The 21,797-nt window shown below is 38.4% G+C and overlaps 1 protein-coding gene and 1 pseudogene across 3 annotated transcripts in view; one reads left to right on the forward strand and one right to left on the reverse strand.

The window, feature by feature from the left end:
- The window catches only part of Frk (fyn related Src family tyrosine kinase), a 171,099-nt gene that overhangs the window by 125,140 nt on the left and 24,162 nt on the right, over positions 1-21,797 (forward strand). For all 3 annotated transcript variants that reach the window (XR_015450017.1, XM_087207900.1, XM_087207898.1), the window contains exons 4-5: positions 16,860-17,023; positions 17,647-17,815. Coding sequence is in view for 2 of the 3 variants with exons in the window: in XM_087207900.1 (XP_087064026.1) it covers positions 16,860-17,023; positions 17,647-17,815 (333 nt within the window). In the remaining variant the exon portion in view is untranslated. The remainder of the gene's footprint in view (positions 1-16,859; positions 17,024-17,646; positions 17,816-21,797) is intronic.
- On the reverse strand, positions 6,367-8,802 carry LOC106008064 (small ribosomal subunit protein mS39-like; annotated as a pseudogene).

Consider the following 21,797-nt stretch of genomic DNA (forward strand, 5'->3'; position numbering starts at 1 on the left):
TTTTTAACTAGAATTGGAATCAGGCACTCCCCATTGAGTTATAGTCCCACATTGTTTTAATTTTCTTTTTCTTTTCTTTTTGGTTTAGAGGCAAGGTCTAATTCACTAATTGGGCTTGGCTGGGCTTAAATTTGTGATCCTCCTCTTCAGCCTCCTGAAGCTCTGGGATTGCAGGTCCACAATATCCTTAAGTGGTAATTGACAGTAATTGTGTGTATTTATATGGTACAATGTGCTGTTTTCATCTATGGTTCTACTGTAGACATATTCCATCTAGTTATATTTCCCACTGCCCTTCTAACCCACAATTTCTTTTACTGTGTGTAGGACTAAAACTGCACAAGGAAGTTGTGAGAGTTCAAGCTACTTGGGGCCTATTGTGGTGCAGAAAGTTGAGCCCGAGATACACACAGAGCTCTGCCTGACCCACTCTCTTCTAGGGTTTTTGGTTTTTTTTTTAATTTCTGGGGATGGAATTCAGAACTTCTGAGCTTAAGCTTGGCTCCATCCTCTCTGTTTTTAAAGCTTTTTGTGAGACATATTCTCAGGAAGTGGCTAGGTTGCTCAGGCTATTCTTTTTTTTTGTATTAAATTCTTTTATTGGTACATTGTAGGTATAGAACACAATTACATTTCTCATTGGGAATTATACCTTTACATAATGCATCTTGGTTCTTATTTTTTCCCCATTCCTAGCCCTCCCTTCATGCCCTCCACCCTTCCCTATTTACAAAGACTTTATTTCCATTTTTTCCATTTCTCATCATTTTTCCTTTCCCTTCTTTCCTTTTCCCTGCCCCTCCCACTACCCCTACCCCTTTGGACCTTTTCTTCCTATTTTACATTCTCAATTATTCATTCTAATCATTGGTACATTTTAGGTATACAATATAATGACATTCACCATTGGAAATTTGCACCTTTACATAATCTCTCTTGGTTCTTGTTTTTCACCCTTGCCCAGCCCTCCCTTCAACCCCTCCAGTCCTCCCTATTTACAAAGATTTTGTTCCTATTTTTCCATTTTCTCATAGTAATCCCATTCCCTTCTATCCTTTCCCCTAGCCCTCCCACTTCCTTCCCCTTTGCCCCTTTTCTTCCTATTTCAGATTACATATTATACATTTAGTCCTTATTTACACTTTCAGTTTCTCATACCAGAGAAACTGTTTAGTATTTACACATGTATGTCCTATTTATTTCACTTAAGAGTATTGCCTCAATGTGCATCCACTTAGCTATAAATGTCTCTAATTTCTCATTTTTTATGGCTGAGTAGTACTCCATTTTATAAAAATACCCACATTTTCTTTATCCAGTTTCCAGTTGATGGGCATTTGGGCTGTTTCCAAGTTTTAGCTATTACAAATTAAGCTGCTATGAACATGGGCGCACATATATCACTGTGGTATGATTCTTATAATTCTTTGGGGAAGATCCCCAGCAGTGGAATAGCAGGGTCAAATGGGACTTCCAGTCCTAGTTCTTTGAGGTATCTCCATACTGCTTTCCACAGTGCCTGCACCAGTCCACACTCCCACCAGCAGTGGAGCAGGGTTCCTCTTTCCCCACAGCCCCTCCATCATTTGTTATTGGTTGATTTCCTGATAGCAGCCATTCTTTCTCGAGTGAAGTGGAATCTCAGTGTTGTTTTCATTTGCATCTCTCAAATGACCAGTGATGTTGAACATTTTTTCATATATTTGTTTGCTATTTCTACTTCTTTTTCTGAGAAATGTCTATTCATTTCAGATGCCCATTTTCAGATTGGTTCTTTAAATTTGGGAGGTCTAGTTTTTTAAAGTTCTTTGTAGATTCTAGATAGTAGACCTTTGTCTGAGGGAACGCTGGTGAAAATTTTTTCCCACATTGTGGGTTGTCTCTTCACACTGCTGGTGGTTTCTCTTGCTGTCCAGAAGCTTTTTAGTAAGAAGAGATCTCAGTTGTTGATTGTTTGTGCTAGTCCATGGGCAACTGAGGTTTTGTTCATAAAATCTTCTCCTACACCAATGTCTTCAAGAGTTTCACCTAACCTGTGTTCCAGCCAGTTCAGTGTTTCTGTTTTAATATTTTGATCTTTAATCCATTTCAATTTTAGTTTAGTTCATGGTGAGAGATATAGGTCTAGTTTTAATCTTTGGCAATTTGAAACCCAATTTTTCCAGCACCATTTATTAAAGTGGTTATCTTTCCTCCAGTGAGGGTGTTTGGCTTCTTTGTCAAAGGACAGGTGGCTGAGTGTGTCTGGAGTTGTTTCTACATCTTCTAATTTGTTCCACTGGTCCTCAGGTCTGTTTCTCTGCCAGTACCATGCTGTTTTTATCACAGTAGCTTTGTAGTATAGTTTTAAGTTGGGTTTGTCATATCCCCTGCCATGTCTCTGTTACCAGAGTTGCTTTTGCCATTTTGGGTCTCTTCTTGTTCCAAATGAATTTTTGGATTGTTTTCTCAATGCCTGTAGTATGCTACTGGGATTTCAACTGGGATTGCACTGAATCTATATAGCAGTTTTGAAAGTGTGGCCATTTTCACTATGTTGATCCTTCCCACACTGGAGCAGGGGATGTCTTTCCATTTTCTGATATCATCTCCAATCTCTCTTTTCAGAGTGCTATAGTTTTCAATATATCAAGGCTTTCTACAGACAGTTTCTGATTCAAATTCTGCACTAGAGTTTTTTATAGCTTCACATTATTAAGCTTAACTTTTTATCTACTTCTGCTCATGCCAAAAATCCCTGGTGCAGATAACACCAACATAATTACCACTTTTATTTATTTACACCATCATGTATTTTGCAAGACTCAGAATAATTATGTCAGCACCACCATAGTGAAGTAATTAATAAGAGAAATTTAGTACTTTTTATTGTTTGTTGTTTCTCCTTGTCTTGAAAGTATGTCCTGCTGAAATGGGACCATCAAATCACTGTGCTTAGAATCCTTTGCCTTAGTTATTCTGCACATACTATGCCACTAACTCAACATCTTGACAGATCCATTTAATTTTCCTTTCATTTGTTAGGAATTGCTTTCAATTTAGAATGTTTAAATACTGTGAAGTGATTCTATGGTTACAAAATCAAATCACTCAGTGTGCATTTTCAGAAGTCTAGCTTTTGTCCGTATTGCTTCTGCTCTGTGCTCTCACTCAAATGCTAACCTTTTAAAAATGTGTTTGCATATGTATTTGTAATATATATTTATATACTAGTTTTTACTCAATCCACTATTTATGGACATTTTGTTGTTTTTACTTTTTAGTTAATACAAATAGTCTAATGTATACATCTGTAATTAATATTTTGCAATATTTGATTAATCTTTTGTGAATAAGTTTAAAGAAAAATACAGATATTATTTCTTCCCCAAATTATTTAATATATATCCTTAAATATTGTAATATACCAAAAACCACAATGCTATTATCACACTAACATAATTAATAAATTCATGGTTAAGTTTCAGAAGAGAAGACTATTGCTGTGGTGATAAGATAGTGGTAGTATATAGAGAAAGCAAGAAATTTATCCAGTGATGGTGGTGGAGGTTGGATGTTTAGCATTAGATCAAATTATATCACCAAGCTTGGTGATATAATAAGCATTTTATTGTGGTCATTTTAAGATCCCTTCAATTTATCCCTGAGGGTGTACAAAATCATTTTTAATAGTTTACCTGTGTCCATTCTATTATACTCTATATGGCTTTTAATTTTAAAGCACATACCCAAGGAAAATAAGCTAGCCCTTTGAGCCCAACAAAGGACAGGTGGAATGAAGAACATTTACCTTATTTGTTACAGAAATTGGTCAAACTGGAAAATAAAAAGGGAGAGCACTTAACTCAGAAAGTATGTAGTAGAATTATGGTCACTAGCCCAGTCCTCACTGTCTTGAGCAAAGTACACAGCACACAGTCCTGGGTCTGAGCAGCTGTCCTTGATGGCTTCATGGGCGATGAGTCTGCAATTTCACACATACGCTACATCTGTCTTTTTTTTTGCTTTAGTGTTGTACAAGGAAACAGACTCATCTGCACAGGTGTATTAACAAAGGGCTGGGAACCAGTGGAAATGAGAAACAATAGAGTTGGGGTCTGGGATTGGTGGAAGGAGATAAAACAGAAGGCACAGTGAGGATCAAAAGAAAAACTGGAGGGCTGGGGTTTTAGCTCAGTGGTTCCAGCATCTGGCTCACAAGCACAAGGTCCCAAGTTTGATCCCTGGTACCAAAAAAAAAAAAAAAAGAAAAAAATATCAAAACTGGAGCAGTCATTCACTCTGGCACAGAAAATATTTTTGCTGACACTGGAGGGTAAAGACTGGTGAAATAAACATTTCAAATAGGAGACAATGGAGAATCATTCTGTAGGCCTTCATTTTTCTCAGAAAAATTCAAGCAGTCCTTTGCCCAGAGTGTAGGTTTGGTTTATCTGTGGCACAAAATCAAAACTACTGAGCCACGTATCACACACTGTGGAATCCACCACAAATTCATGTGGGTTCAGTCCAGGGGGATTTTCCTATCCACTCCCACTGAGAGTAAAGTGATGATGACTCAGTTAAGGCCTGGTTGGGGAGAGGGATGTCACACAGCTCGGGAATATTCTGGGTGCTGCAGTAAGACCATCAAGGGAGTCAGGTGCCTGCTGGTGCTGATGAGCCAGAGAGAGAAAGGCCAAGGTAATAGAGACTTTCGGGAAGCCAGATTTTCCTTGGAAGTTGTAAACTAAATACTAATTTGCCTTTTCTGTTTTTGCAAATTTGCTTTGTAGGTTTTATTACATCCACATTTTTCCCTTGGTCTTGGAGTAGATGCCTCCTGAATTCACACTCTAGGTGAAAGCAGGAGCCACACACCTAGGCTTTAAGGATGTGACTGCATCCTGCCTTAGCATGGATGGGAATGCAGAGGGTGCATAGGTTACCAGACACCAATGCACAGAGTGTGCTGTAAATGTCGGCCCTTCAGGGTGAGGACGAACCTGCTCATCTTCATGACAGGACTCATGGTGCCTGGGTAAAGCTGAGAAGCAGGTGTGTGCAAAGCACTCGTGGCAGAGCTTTCATGGGCATAAGGATGCTCCTGCACACCTCAGCTTTCTAGGTTGCTTCCTGAACCATTTAAGAGAGAAATGCTAGGAGGAGAGGTTCTTGACCAACCTGACTAAGTAGCAACATGCGGTTGATTACCTCAGCACTTTTCACATCTTTCTGTTCCACTAGCCCTCACTTAGACTCTTAGTACCAAGAAAGAAGGTGTCACATAGGCCAAAAAACTAGAAACAGGTTTTTTATTTGTTTGTCTGTTTACAGCACAGGGGACTGAATCCAGAAACTCACATGCTAGACAAATGCTCTACCACTGAGCTAACTCCCATTCCTAGACACTCTCAGGTGTTGTAGATGGAAGGCAATGGTAAAGGCTGTATCAGAATTAAACACTGATGATAATGGAAATGTACATGTACATTAATTACATTTATTTACAGCCTTCATTTTACCAGCTGTGCAGCCTAAAGGTGCCATTATCCTTTTAATCAATTCTCATTGTCATCAAATTGGGATACTATGGATCAAATAGCAATTATGATGAATTTCAAGAAAATCTTTAAGATCCAAGAAGTAGCAGCAGCATCTAGGCCAGCAAAGGCTGGGGAGCAAGAGTGCAACAGCAATCTTACAGTCCACAGTGTGGCAGCTTTTAGTGGTATAGCAAGATCAGGCTAAGAAGAATCAAAAATGCACTTGGAGATTGGTGGCAAGTTTATTATGCCAGCAGAGTGAGATCGGGTATTTCTCCACAAAGCAATGTGCCTGGAGCTGGAGGTGAACAGAGTTTATATGGGTTAAGGGAAGGGGGCTGGGGATACAGAAGCAAGGCATTTATCATCAGTTTAAGGCATTTAGGAAGTTACATTTAGTTTACAAGACTTGATAGAAAAGTACACTGGATACAGAGGCTTCCTGAGAACAAAGGACTGTGAAGGAGGCCATGTATTGGGTGTGGGAGCGGGTATGAACTGGGGTGGCTCTTTGTCAGTTAGGTCAGCTAGCTGCAGGAAAAACCTTTTTTGCTCAGAAATGATTTTTCTGATAAACAGCATGTGGTGCTGACAGTGTGAACATGCTGTGGATGTGCAGGGCTTATTCATCAACAAGGCCACACCTCTCATGATAGGCACGTGTGTCAGGAGAGGTGAAAAGGCAGTGCTCCTGCTCAGATGGGAGCCCTGGAGTGATGCACTGATACATGGTTTAGGAAGCAGTGAACTGGGAGTTTGATCTGAAGTCAGCACTGTGTCCACTGTATTTCATGGCACCAGATTCACCAGATCTGCACCCTCTTGTTTCTTTGTATCATGGCTAAATATTCCATTTGTCTTCACTGATGTCGTGGTCACTGTCACTGCTGCTGTCACCTCACTGGCAGTGGCCACTGCAGTCAGGTTGCCCAGGGCTTCCTTTTGTGTGGACCTATTACAGAGTCCATCATTGCTCTGTGGGAGACACTCTCACAAACAGGCAAGTGGAAGGCACTCGCAGGCTTCACAACCTCAATGGCTTGGGCAGGACTGTTACACACTTTTGTGCTGTCCATAAATTCACTCACAGTTCATGTCTAGGAATTTGATTACACTTCATGAAATGTCCCAACATTTTCTAGGCCCACTGGGCTCTCCCAGCCATTGAAAAGAGGACAGCTATACAGTTGTTAACATTGGCTGGCCAACTCGGAGCAGTCTGTGTGAAGTCTTGGCTCTCTTAGGTAGATTATCAGCAGCACGGTGTGCAAACGACACCTGAAGCTGTGGTGGGTGTTTATCCCTTACCATCAGCTCAGAATTTCTTCTCTCAGGTTGCTGAGAAATGTGTGACTATATGCTTTACTATCTTTCTCAATCTGAGGAATCATTTCTAGCCAACTGGCCAAATCCAAAGCTTGGAGAAGATCTATCAGTACCTGGGAATGGGGAAAGAACTCTGGAGGTATCAGGTCCTTATACCACTTTAAGGTGATACCAATTTGTTCCTCTAGACAAAGCCAACTGAAGAATTTGGAATAATAGGAATTACATAGCAAATCAGATCTGGTGAATTTTCCATTGTCCCCTGTGTTTGAAATGCCATGTACTTGGTAAGTGAGATCCAGATCTCTGAGGGATAAGCAAACTTTGTTAGCCAAATGAGAAAACTTACTGTCATCCAGGTCCATTGGAGAAAATTTCCTTCCCACTAATCCATTCATTTTACTGTACACGATGAGGGTGTGTCCTTTTGAAGAGCTTTATTTTGACAAAACACCTGAGTAAGATGATGATGTGTTGCAAGCAAGGGTTCTATTCTGATGGCTTTCATTTCACAGAAGGTCTGTAAGGCTGGAAATTTTCCAAATGCATAAATCTTCACCAATATTTCAGAATTGTATTAAAGGTCTGTAGACTTGGTTTCACCCTCTGTGCAATCATATGTTTCAGTGGACCCAGCCACCTGGTTTATTTTTCATTAGGTTTATTGGTACATTTTAGGTATACAATATGATGATATTCATCAATGGGAATTTGTACCTGTACATGATATATCTTGGTTCTTATTTTTTCTCCGTTCCCCTGCCCTCTCTTCAATCCCTCCACCCCTCCCTATTTACAAAGATCTTGTTTTCAGTTTTTCCTTCTTTTCTCATAATTTTTTCTTTCCCTTCTTTCCTTTCCCCCTACTCGCCTACCCCCGTTCCCTTCCCCTTTGGACCTTTTCTTCCTATTTCACATTATCTATTATACATTTTGATCCTTATTTACACTTTCAGTTTCTCACACCAGAGAAACAATTTGGTATTTATACGTGTCCTGTTTATAAATATCTCATTTGTTTTGTTTTTTGGATTTTTTTTTTTTTTTGGCACCAGGGATCAAACTCAGGACCTTTTTTTGTGCTTGCCAGGCAGGTGGAGGACCACTGAGCTATATCCCCCACCCCAGCTACCTGATTTTTGACAAAGGGGGTCAAAAACTTTTATTGGAGGAAAGATAGCCTCTCTAACAAATGGTGGTACAAACACTGGCTGTCTACATGATGAAGACTGAACCGATAGCCATATCTCTCAGTCAGCTAAAATCAAAATGGACCAAATATCTAAATATTAAAATAGAAACCCTTAATCTGCTGGAAGCAAAATAAGTAACACTCTTAAGGGATAAGTGTAGGCTGCGACTTTCTGAACCTGAGTTTCACAAGAAATGATACCAAGAAACAAAAGTGATCATATTAAATTGAAAAGGTTCTTCACAGCAAAGTAAGCAACCAATAAAGAGAGAATCTTACAGGTGAGAAAAAATTTTGCCAGCTATTCCTCACAGAACTAATATCTGTTATATATAAAGAACTAAAAAAAGTTAGATCCTCCAAATTAAAAGACCTAAATGAAAATAAGCAATTGAAATGAACAGACACTTCTGAGAGCAAGAAGTACAAATGACCAATAAATACATGAAAAAATGTTTAACATCACTGGCTATTTGAGAAATGCAAATTAATATAACATCAAGATTCCATCTCATTCCAGACAGAATGGCTATGTTCAACAAATCAAATAATAACAAATGATGGCAAGGCTGCAGGGGAAAAGGAACCCTTCTTCATTGCTGGTGACAGTGTAAAAGTAGTAAAACCACTATGGAAATCACTATGGAGATCCCTCAAAAAACTACAGCTAGAAATTCCATTCACCTCAACTATTCCCCAACCAGGTATCTTCCTGAAAGAGTTAAAGACATCGTATTACCAGGATACACATATAGCCATGTTTATAGCAGCACAATTCACAATAGCTAAATCCTGGAACTGGCCTATTTTTCATCAACAAATGAATGGATAAAGAAAATGTGGTGTTTACACACAATGAAGAACTACTCTCCCGTAAAGAAGGATAAACTTGAATCATATGTAGGATAATAGGTGCACCATGAGACTATAATGTTAAGTGAAGTAAATCAAACACACAAGCTTAAATATTGAATGATTTATTCATATGAGAAACTCAAAATAGAAATAAAGAGTAAAATATATGATAGGCAATAGAAATAGAAAAATAGATATTTAGCATAAGGGAAAGGAAGAAAGAGGGAGGGCTGAGGGAGGGGATGGAAATGAGAGAAAAAGGCGGGTATTGTGATGTGTACCTGTACCAAGTCCCTAAGAAGAATGTGATCATTACATACTATAATTGTGTACAAATATACACATATTTGTACATACACACACATATATATATATATGTACATGTATATATAGTATAAGAGATAGAGAGAAAGATGGTAGGGAAAGTGGATAAAAAACATGTATTATGTACATATACTAACTCCCCACAATAAATGTAATCATTATGTACTACAACCATATACCAATTAAAAAATAAAAAATAATAAAGATCACAGCAAACCATGAAAGGAATAGAAAATTCATTTCTCCCTGGTCCTAAGGCCACTGAATTTATCTTCATTAAGGATGTTAATTTGCAAATGTGTGGACCCCATCAATAATAAATTAAAGTCACTTTGAAGAAGTTATATAATTTGTATTTGATTACTCTTGAATCTTTATAATATTAAAAGTGTCTTCATTATGAGTATAATGTATTGAATTTCTCTGATTTAGCTTCTGTGGTTAATTTAAAAAAATAATATATAACTTTCCTTCTTGGTCAGGTTGAACACTTGAGTGAAGCACATATGAATTCCCATGATGCCAGATAGAAACGGAGTCATTGTATCTTCTTCGTATATGTGCTGCCAGAAAGGGAACACTCATTGTATCTTTCTTATGCTTCAAAAATCAAGAAATTAGGCATTGACTGAAATGACTATCCTCCAGCAATAGTATTTATATCCTGAAGTGAGGTTTTCTTTCCTCCTTTTAAAAACAAGATTTCAGGGAAGTGTTACGTTTTGAAAGAATTTGTGTAATTATTTATTTAAATTTGCAACAGACATTTCAGAAGTTTGTATTCCACTTCAAATCCAGGAGCTGCTGACATCATTTATTCATTTCCTAGATGTTTATGTCAGGCTGTTACTCCGAGCCACTCTGATTAGGGGCTGGACCCCCACAGCAGCCCTTGCCCTGGTGGAAATGCCTCTACCAGTGATAAATAGCAGCGCTGTGGAACAGGGCCCTGTGGTAAAGGGAGGAGCTTGGGCGTGTGGGTCAGGCTAGCTGGAGGGTTTAAATCAGAATCTGGAGGAAGGGGCCAGACAATAGACAATTAATTCACAGGAAAAGCATTTAAGAGGGGCTGAAAAGTTTCAAGATGAGAATTACTTTAAGTTTCATGAAAGGACTGTAAGAATTAAAATCAGGATTCTTGTATAAACATTTGGAAATTTAGAGGTTTTAAAAAAGCCTATTTACTCGTTTGTTTATTTATTTTTATGGTACTGGGGATTGGATCCAGGGAACTGTGGGCTACAACCTCAGTCCTTTTAAAAAATTAATTAATTACTAATTTATATTTTGAATCTCAGAGCCTGTGGCAAAAGAATTGCAAGATCAAAGTTGCCTGAGCAATTTAACGAGCCTCAAAATATAAAAATAAGGAAAAAACTCACTGGTGGAGCACTGACTAAGCATGTTTGAGGCCCTGTGTTCCATCCCCACAACTGGGCAAAAAAAATCAAGACTCAGTGAGATTGACATGTTATGGAGTATACTAGCAAAATTGTGATGTCTTCCACCTTTCAGTCTATTATTTTTCTATTAAATAAAATTTACCTTATTGTGGCAAAAATCTCTGGATATATTTCCAGCCATTGGATTTTACAGTTGGGAGTTTAAAGCTGAGTTTACAAAGATCTGGCAAACGTTTGTTTAGGTGTTCTTTATAATCAGTACAAATCGCTAGAGCCATGTCACTCACTGTGATGGGCATCCTTTATTAAGAACGTAACGGACTGGGGATTTAGCTCAGTGGTTCAGCCCCTGCCTTGCAAACACAAGGTCCCGAGTTCGATCCCCAGTACCAAAAAGAAAAAAAAAAGAACGTAACAAGGCATACTTTAATTCTTCAGTCATTGATTGACTTTAATTTCCAGCTTGGAAACTATTAGATCTTTTGTGATACATTTAAAAAGAATACATAAACATCTGTTTAATTTACAAATAATCCAATTCAATTGGGAACCAACTGTCACAAGCCCCATCTTGCTTAAAAAAAGGGAATTTAGAAAAGATTGGGAACTGAAGACCTTAAGTGCTTGCTTTTTGCTCATTGACCAGATAACTAAAACTATCTGCATTATATATGCAGCATGGGATTTTTATTATTTTTACCTAAAGATGTCTCTTTTTGCTAATGACAAATGTGTTTTTTTTTTTTTTTTTGTGCCGGGGATGGAACAACAAATGTGTTTTTTTGAAAAAGCCTGGTTTTTCTCAATACACCTTTAAAGGTTTTTAAATTGTTTCATATCTGGTCAACTTGAAATTTTTAAGAACTTCATTTTAAATTTGTAATAAAAGTTTACAACTTGATTTTTTTCAAAAAAGTCAACAAACTGCAAGCACCTGTTAATAAAGGTCTTAAATAATTGTCTTTTTAAAAAAAGGGAATTTAAAAATTGTTTTTCATCATTTCAAGTTACAGACCTATTGACTTGCTAGACATCTCAGCTATAATTTAAATACTTTTATTTTTGATAAATGGCAAGGCTTGACTTTTCAGGCCATTAATTTACATAAATTGCAGATAGACTTTATATTTTGCTACTTGTAGTATTTTTTATTACATTGTGGAGAAATGGGACTGATGTGGTATTGTTTACAGTTCTCTTTGATTTTTGTTAGCTTCTTAATCCATATACAGAAATCTTTTATGAGCTAAGCTCTATATCTAATGGAAGGCTTCTATTTGGTGATGATTATACAGGGCAATTAACCTTGCCGCAAGAGTGATAGTGAGACTGGTAACTTGAAGATCAGTGTATAAGGATGTGTTCCAGAAATTAAAAACTGTAATTTAAGAAACTGATGCTCTTTTTGCAGGAGTGAAATGTATGCTTGCCATCTTTATTTTAGTAAATAGAACTGACAGCAAAGTATTTCCTCATAAGCGCTTGATATAATTTTATTGTTCAGAACTGGAGGTGTCTTAGACAACCGGAAATACTATTTGAAACCCACTTGTAGCTGGAGGCACTGGCTCATGCCTGTAATCCTAGATTCTCAGGAAGCCAAGGCAGGAGAATTGCAGGATCAAGACCAGCCGGGTCAGCTTAGCAACTTAGCAAGAATCTTTCTCAAAATACAGGGCTGGGTATGTAGCTCAATGTGAAGGTTATGGGTTTAATCCTGGTGCTTCATAAACAAAAACAAGAATAGGCCTCTGCTTACAGAGAATCTTATAGTCACAAGGCCCTGAGTTTGAAACCTGGCTATGCCATCTCCTTTTGATGAAAACTCCACCACCTTTGTTACTACAACTTTGTGAGTAACAAAATGGGTCCAATAATACCTACCTGGTATGAGTAGGAAGACAGAAGAAGATAATGTAAAGTAGCATTTAGCACAGTGCCTGTTTCTATTGCTGTGATTATAACTAATGTTCACAGAGAATTTGTGACTGAAGCGGTCAAATAAAAATAGAAACAAAATCTCAAACCTAATCCCACACCCAGAATTTATCAAGGAATTGGTCACAAAGGTAGTGCAGCTCTCAGCTTCCTCAGTGTTAATGATTTTTAAAGGGGAATAGGAAACAGATGAGAGGAAGGAGGCGGTGAGGGCAATTTCCTTTGGGAGACAGCCATGAGTATATCATGAGTCCCCTTCCCAGGGAGATGGGTGGAAACCCAAGCCAAGTGGGAGGGGGATTCAGGAAGGCCACTTGTAGCTGCTCCCTGCATCTGGGAGGATAGAACCCAGGAGCTCAGGCAGCTAAGAAAGGTGCTACAAGCTGTGGTGGTGGGATAGAGAGAAGTTCTGGCCACCAGCCTCTCCTCCCAGGAATGATAATCAAGGCCAGGTCTGTCCCACCTTTTAAGCCTGAGGTATTTACCTCAGGAAGGTAAGCTGCTTCCTACATGACCAAATGTACCAGCACACCATAGATTGAGGGCTGGGAGGAGTTTTTGGCTTCTACCCTAATAGTCTCCTGCCAGAGGATGAGAAAGACCTCTACAGGGGACTGTGGTAGATGAGCTGCCAAAGAAAGAGAACTCCTAACCTGGTTATTCAGAACTGAGCAGGCAAGGTGCAAGGCAGGGAGCAGCTCTAGGCAGAGAAACAAAGGGACAGCCACACATAACAGTTTTTCCAGGGCTAAGCTGCAGCTGCCTTTCAGCCTGAAGCGGACCTAGGGGAAGAAAAATGGAAATTTTGTCAAGGATTAAAGCACTTTGGTTAATATCTTGGAATTGGGCATGCTAGATTTGCATTGAGATTGAGTTTGTGATTATAAGTGAAAATAGAACTGTTTGATATCTAAGAGTGAGCAGAAAAGCTTGGCTGGAGCTAGTACTATCTAGGACCCAAAGTGTGTGATCCTCACTGAATACAAATATAAAGAACATTGGGAAGAAAATGAAAGTATGTGAATAATTTATTAGTTGGATTTGTGTGTTGTTATATTATTGTTGAAGACGTTGTAGAAAGGTTACCCTCAAATTTAGTATTGTATTCTTATAGTATTTACTTTTTCCCTCTGCATTTTTTTTTCTGGCTTATAACAAATATCCTTATACCACAAACTAAGCATTTAGGGCATTTTGTAATTGAGTTTCCCATGTTTACTAGAAAATTTATTTGCTTAAAGTTAATGTTCTATGAGTACGTTACTGAAAATTTTTACACACAAAGTGGCATCTACTTTAACTTTCCAGACTTAAATATTTTAGCCAAGGCCATAATGTAGCAGTTCACAAACAGGAGAAAATAACCATTTTAAAACTAATCTTTTAATTGATACATGATATACGTAACAAAGGTGCAAAATTTGTAATCATTTTTTGATGAATTTTCAGAGTGAATCTACCCATGCAACCAACATCCAATCATAAAATCGAATATTGTCAACACCCCAGATGTTGGCTTACTCCTCAAATCAATGATTTTGCTTTTTTTAAAAAGAAATTCTTAATATGGAACCATATTTTTGTGTTTGTGAGATTCATTCATGTTGTGTGTAGCTGTGGTTTGTTTATCAGTATTGTATTCTACTGGATAAATATAGAAGAATTTATTTGTTATGTATTAGTTGATGAACATTTGGATTGTTTACAGATTTAAACTCTTGTAAGTAATGCTACTGAAAGCTTTCTTATACATGTGCTTTGGTGAATATATTAAGCATATTTTTTTTTTATAACTGGCATTACTATATAGTGTTACAGTATATATCATAGTACATTATAGTTATGGTATTATGGTATACATTATACTTTATTAGGTATGACTGTGTTCAACATTAGTAGATAATAACCATTTTCAAAAGTCATTGTAAAAATTGCACTTTCATTGACTATTGTAGGGTGACTCTGGTGACAGGAATATTTGAAGTGAATGTGAAAAAGGAAGGGACTTTCTGGGGAAGACAGTTGAGAGGTCCTGGAGTGCATGGTTAGGGTTTAGAGCAAAATCTTCAGGACAGCCATCAGCAGAATTAAGAGATTGTTTTCAGAGGTGTTTGCTTTGGCCATTGTGTCCCCTCTGCCCTGATAAGACTGCATAAACTAGGTCGACATGTGTCATGTAACAAACCATCCCATTATGGCCATGTTCCTTGATGAAAACTCCTATACAATATCTTGCAAATGGTTTTCATCTATGTTCTCATGTCCTTAAGTTACAGATAAATAACTGCAGAGGTCTCAGCTTGCTGCTGTTTCCTTGAGGTTCTCTTATGCTGAAATACCAGCCCTTTTGGGTTGTCTGAATGACTGATCTAAAGTCTTATCTCCAAGTAATCTTTCATCCTTTATGTAACCATGTTGCATACTGCAACAGACTATGAATAAGTTATTCTACTTCCTTGAAAATACTTGATATTGTCTTTTCCTTCACTGTAGCTAATCTAGAATGTACCAATGGTGTTTTTAAAAAATATCTTGTCCTTGCTATTGGCATGCCTTCAGTCTGCCTCCCTGCTGGGGCTGGATGTCTTTTACTCAGCCTTATTTCTTTTCATGAGCCCATTGCTCCAGCTTGACTGGTTATTGAAGCAGGTGGTTTTATATTTAGAGGAAACTCAGACTAGCTATATGGTTAGATATGCAGTGTCTCTAAAAAGTCTCATGTGGATTAACTCACAGATGAATCCATAGGTAAATGCTTTGTTAGGAGGTGGGGCTTGGTCAGAGAGGTGTTTTACTGGGGCTGTACCTTCCTCTCTGGCTCCTCCCTTCCCTCTCTGCTTCCTGGCCACAGTGGATGATTGGAGCAGCTTTCCTCCCTGGCAGGCCCTTCCACCATGCCTGTTCTGTGTGAGCCGGCCAACCATGGACTGAAGTTTCTGAGACTGAGCCAGAATAAACCTGTCCTCCTTTAAGTTGTGGGTGTCAGGTATTGTTTTTCAGCATCAGAAAAGTGACAAAAACATTATATTTGTAGTAAATGCTGTTCAGTATTTACTGACAACTTTGCTAAGTGAAAGAAGAGTACAATCTGTATTCATCAGTAGTTTAGATGCAAGTGCTGAAAACCCAATTCAAACTAATTTAAGCTAAAAGTAATCCAGTCCTGTATTTGGAAAGCCAGGCGCTAAACTCTACTTTTCAAATCAAGACTACTTGCACTAGGCTGCCTCTCCTCTCAAGTGAGCTTTGTACTAGCTGGGGAGAAGGACTCGACCAATAGTTCCCAACTCCCAGCAGTAAAAATGGAAACAAAAACAAAACACAAAACAACAGGAGCAGCAAATCTCTTCCTGTCTTTCTGGGGCTTTCTGCAGGCTTCCTGGCTATGATTGCCCTGTTTATTCTTTGCTCAGGTCCAGGTGGGCACCAGGTCCCTGTACATCACATGCGCTTACCCAGGAGCAATGACCTTCTGAGGAAAACAGGAGTCCTGTTAACAGAAGGGACAACTGTTGGAGGCAGGCCAAAGTAACAAAGAATCCCCTATAAATCAGACTACCTAAAATGGTTGCAGTCTGTTTATTCCTTATGATGCTGCAAGATCTCCCCTCTGGGTTAAGCACTCCTGCACGAAAGTGGCACAGGGGAACTGCAGCATTTTAGGCCCATGGGCCTGCTTGTGTTGAACTTGGTAGGATGCTGTGTTATTAAGCCACAGTGAAGGGCAGTGTACTGAGAGACCCTGAGGAATGCCTGCTGCTATTGGAAGATAGTACTGAGGACACCACTCTACTTCAGCCTCTGTGTCACAGGATGCCATGGGCAAAAACATCAGGAAGAGTCATGCTGTTTCCAAATACCTTTGGGATTTCACTTCCTGGACACTGTAACTTCTGAAATGGATAAGGGGCCATTTGTTGCCTTGCTAGAGTGACAGAGACAGTGTGATATCTTGTTTTAATCAAGTCTAGCTAGCTTCCAAGCACAGAAAGTTTTTAGTGCTAACCTCACTCCTTTATCGGTACCTTACGTTTCCTTCAGTATGATATTCCAATTGTTTTTCTTTGTCGTTTGAACCTATGTATCTTTTGTAAACTTCCTTAAGCCTTTTCTGAGAAAAAATTTATATATATATATATATATATATATATAGAGAGAGAGAGAGAGAGAGAGAGAGAGAGAGAGAGAGAGAATTTTGTGAAAATTTCACTCCACGCATTATAAAATCACCACAAAGTAAGTAAATCTGTTCGGCTTTGCAAATAAGTTTATTAACAGGACTTATTTGGGTTTCAGTTTTAGATGAAGGAGTTGTGAAACACTATAGAATTAGAAGACTGGATGAAGGGGGCTTTTTTCTTACCCGGAGAAAAATCTTTTCTACTTTGAATGAATTTGTGAGCTATTACACCACGGCAAGCGATGGCCTATGTGTCAGGCTAGAAAAACCGTGCTTAAAGGTGAGCTGTATCCAAACTGTGTTCATTTATTTTGAAGTTAACTTTTCCTTTCTAATATTTATTTGTCGTGTAATCTGAGTTCAGGAAAAAAGTTGTCATTTGATGTAGGGCAGAAATGGGCAAATGGCTCATGGGCCAGTATGGTCCCATATTCAATTTTTTAATATAAATTTTACTGGAAGTGATATACTCACTCATTTATTAATTGTGTTTGGCTGGTTTTGGGCCCCACAGGGGAGTTTAGTAGTTGTAACAGAGATAGTATGGCAGATGGTAAACCTGACTAAGGTGCTCTGGGAAGGAAGGGGCCTTACCTTTTGGTGCACTTAATGACACCTAGTTGATGCTTTGGCTAAGTCACTGCAGACCTGTATGAGGGTGACCTTGGGTACAGTGTGGGACAGACAGACGTTAGGCAAATGATTGGTGGAGGATCAACTTAATGCATCAGCAGTACAGAGTCTCCCACAATTGTTTTCCATTTTAAAGTAATTATAATTTATAGTATTTTGTTTTTAAAAGCAGTATTTCCTGAAAATAATACCTAGAGTTTTCATTTCAGCAAAAATGTTAAATCTATCTTTTTTTCTTTTTATAAGTGTTCTCGTTAATCTGTCAAACAGATACAGGTCCCAACTCCTTTCGATCTGTCCTATAAAACTGTGGACCAGTGGGAGATAGAGCGGAGTTCCGTGCAGCTTCTGAAGCGATTGGGGTCCGGTCAGTTTGGCGAAGTCTGGGAAGGCCTGTGGAACAACACCACTCCAGTAGCTGTGAAAACATTAAAACCAGGTGGGAGAATATTGAAGGTTAACAGAAAATGCTGACTTTTATGAGCACAGTTTTGCACTGTGGACACCCAGGAGATTGGAGGGCAGCCATTGCCTGCGGCCAGCATGTGTGTCATCATTCTGTCTACCCCAGGTGACCATGACCTGTGTACAGGCTCTAAAATATCAAACAAGGGTGGGCTTTGGTTCAGTTAACTATAAAATCTCCTCCTTCAAGAGTCCAGTGCTGCATTTCTTCTCTAAATTTAGGCTTCTGTATTCTAATGCCTTTTGCCCCCTTTGTTCCTGGCCTTGGTTAAAAAAAATACTAAAAGTACATAAAAAATTCAAATAGCTGCCTGATGATATTCAGGGCATAACTATTTTACACACTAAATTGTACATGCTGAAAGGGTAAAATGGTCCATATTAAAAGCATCTTATTTGAAAGTAGAGAAAGTATTTTTTTCCACCTTCATTGTCCCTGTGGTAGCAAGGAAAAATATACTAAAATTGACATTCAGTCACCCAGTTGATTCCCTCTGTGATAAATGTGGAGTAAGAGAACTCAGAGAGATTAAGTAACTCTCCAAAGTTTTACTATTCATATAACCTTGAGCAAATTTTTGAACTACCCTGTGCTTTGGTTTTATCATTTGTAAAATGGAAATATTAATAAGGCCAAACTAGCAGAGTTTATGAAGATAAATTAAGTAATTAGTAGAAATGCTTTGCATAATGTTTGATTCATAGTAAGTGACTAAAACAGAATGTTGTTACTATTATCATTCAAAATTTAGTAACTGTCCTTGCTGCGATTTTAACCTGTGTCTATCACTGTCATGTCACACCCCTTGACATTCTGTCACAGTGTAACATTACTGTGGCAGCTTTGTATCTGCTTCCAATAACATGGGTGAGAATAATAAGCTTAGGTCGCTAGACTTCTCTACCAGATCTCCATTATTTACTGAGCCCAGAATTCTTGGAAACTCCACTAGTGGCAGAACTTAAGCTGGCTGGCAGTATGTGTAACATCATGGTTCCCCAACCACATGCCAAGGCACACTGGGGCACCACAATGAATTCTGGGATATGTAAAAATTTTGAGGTCAACATCTTGGACATGACACAAATTGCTACCTTGGAGTAGTTTGCAGTTTTAGCTTTAGACCATGTCACATTCCTTTTGGTGACATCCTAATTTTGTGAAATTGGCCATTTGATGACTGCTGTGATCAACTGCAAGATGCACACAAAATCAACATGGACTTGGAAATGAGGGTGGCCATGCTCAGTTTAATTCCAAGACTTGAGAAGTTGTGCAGTGCCCAGTAGGTGCTTTTATCATGTTAGCAAGTAATTGTGGTTAAGAATGAAACTTACCTATACTAATTTTTCAAAGGCTTGTAAAGACAAATTCTGGTTTGGATCTAACCAAGTAATAAAAGGATGTGTTTTGGTATATGGTATGAAAAAAACTGTGCCGTGAACTGGAAATGTTGCAATCTCATGGTGGAAAAGTTAAGAACATAGAATTAGGTGTACAATAAACCTGAATTCAAATGTGGCCCTATCCTCTGTGACGTTGAACATTTATTAATGTTTCTGAATCCCCTTAGCTGGAAATGTGAATTACAGTGCTTCCTGCTTTAGGAGTTTATGAGGATGGATCTAGTCCATATGCATGAAGTATCTGCAGGAGTTCTTTCTTAATAAATGCTACCAACAGATTTACCCACTGAAGTGCAAACTCCCTAGATAAAACAGTCCAGAGACACTTTTATGAAGTCCGATGCCATATGAGCATTCCAGGGGAGGACAGTCTCTATAGTCAGCACCTGAGATTTTCACACTCAATGTGTATATTTGCTTTTAAATCCTAAACTGGTTGACAGTTGAGACTAAATTTTTCTCCAGCATAATAGTTCTTTTCCAAAAAGAAGGAGAGAGCTATCCTTCCAAACAATTGGTCTCTAGGGAGATCTCTTCCTTAAAGAGATTGAAAAAGAACAGAAATCATATTTCTTACACTAAAAAAAGCCCACTAGTTTTCTTTCCAATAATTATTGATTTACAGTTTAATAGCAGCAAACATTTTTGCAGATTGGTTAAATGTCTTCACTTCATTGGGGCCATTAATCAATCTTAGCAGCTATTTTGCTTAGCAGCCTACCATGAAATAATGATGAGCCTGAAATCAACTCCTACAGTAATTTTGACAGGGAAAAATTAATACTTGATGTTGAATTACTAGTGTGTCTCTCTTCTTCTGCAGTTAGTCAACTACAACTAGTAGAGCCAAAAGGAGTGCTCTGAACAGCCTTCACCTGCAGGGGCTCTGACAGATCATTGTTTCAGCTTCTGTGGATAGTGTGACTTGGGAATGATTTAAGTATTCTGCATAAATTGTCTGATGGGATCATAATTGTTGCTGTCACTGGAAGTTCATCAGTCACATCTTTGAAAGGGGAGAGGTCATCCTATATCCATATTTGATCATAGACCAAACAACCAAGAACAAAGTCCTTTTGTTATGCTTTAAATGCCTCTTTATGCTCAGCTACATTTTTCTATCATGATCCCAAATCTTAATCCTATTTGATTACATAGAGTAAACCAATAGCAGAGTTGGAATTGATGGAACTCAGGAAAACTTGGTAGAAAAGTGAATAGCCTGTTTTTTTTCTCTCTCTTTAAGACCTTGCCCCTTCTTCTCAGTCAATGAAAAAATACAGTTGGGCTGTTGGTTTCCCAAAAGTATGCATATTAAAAATAATGCAAATAACAGCCAGCAGCCATTGAATACATATGTGCCAGGCATTGCTTTTATCCAGATAATGATTTTATGTTGCCAATAGGGCTATTAGTCACACTTTCCAGATGAAGAAATTGAAGTTCAGAGAGTTTTGGTAACTGCTCAAATCATACAAGGGCTAATAGAGCTGGATCCAGAATCCAGAGTTTGATTGGTCCTAGGTGTTGAACTTCTAGACTCTCAAACGGCAGAGTACTTTAGTGTTTTAAATGATGTAATCTGTTGACCCTATCTTTTAAAGTTTACATTAACAAATAAATCACAGTGCTGCCTTAGACTGTCGGAGCTCATTGATGCCTTGGTTTGGTGTCAGCTGTGAAGTCTTCCACCAGAGAGGATGGCGAATAGGCTGGTCGGTGTGAGCATCAGTGGAAATGATATTTGGACCATGCTCAGTGAATACTAAGATGTGCAAGGACAGTATTCCTTCAGTCATAGTAATGCTTCTGGAACATCGTATCCTAAAATAAATAAATGATTTAAAAATTACTGATGAATGTAAACCCCCTGTTTTAGGTGTTATTTGATGTTAACTGCCTGGGACTTGGAACGGTAAATCAGAGTTGAACTATTTAGATACAGTTTAATTATAAGTAGTCCTCAAAATAGGCCCTGACACTGTCTCCCTTACCATTTGGTTAAGCTTCTAAGGCTCCAATGGCTGAAGCTGAGAATGCAGAAGAAAATGTTGAATATCAGTTTCGTGTTAAACATATAAAACTGATATAAGAGGAAAACCCTTACTTTTGGGAAAGGCCCTTGAATATTTTCTGCTTGACCTGTTTTCTATGTTTCTGCAGATTAAGGACACAAGTGTTGCAGAATGTCATTATTTTAGGGTTGTTTTCCAGCTGTTCCCACAGTGGGCACCATGGACAGGGATATTAGTCTTCCCTGGATCCAAAGGAACAGCACTGGCTGGAGTAATTAAACATTCAATGTCCTTCAGTGTACATGCTAATAGACTGTCTTCTCTTTGTGTTCCTAAGATACCTGCCTTATTTTATCAACTAGACTGTCAGTTGTGCCTTTTCTCTTCATTTTTCTTATGGACCTGAATAAACTGCTCTTCACCTTCAGGCCATAACACATAAACTGCACAGCCCTAATACAACAGCACATCTGGTAATTAGGCTGCCCTGGCTGAACTGATTCTGTTCTTTGATAACTGAAGATTTGTGACACT

This window comes from Heterocephalus glaber, unplaced genomic scaffold (assembly GCF_053883595.1).
Source record: "Heterocephalus glaber isolate CG9 unplaced genomic scaffold, H.glaber_assembly_v1.0 deba00000896, whole genome shotgun sequence".
NCBI lineage: Eukaryota > Metazoa > Chordata > Mammalia > Rodentia > Bathyergidae > Heterocephalus > Heterocephalus glaber.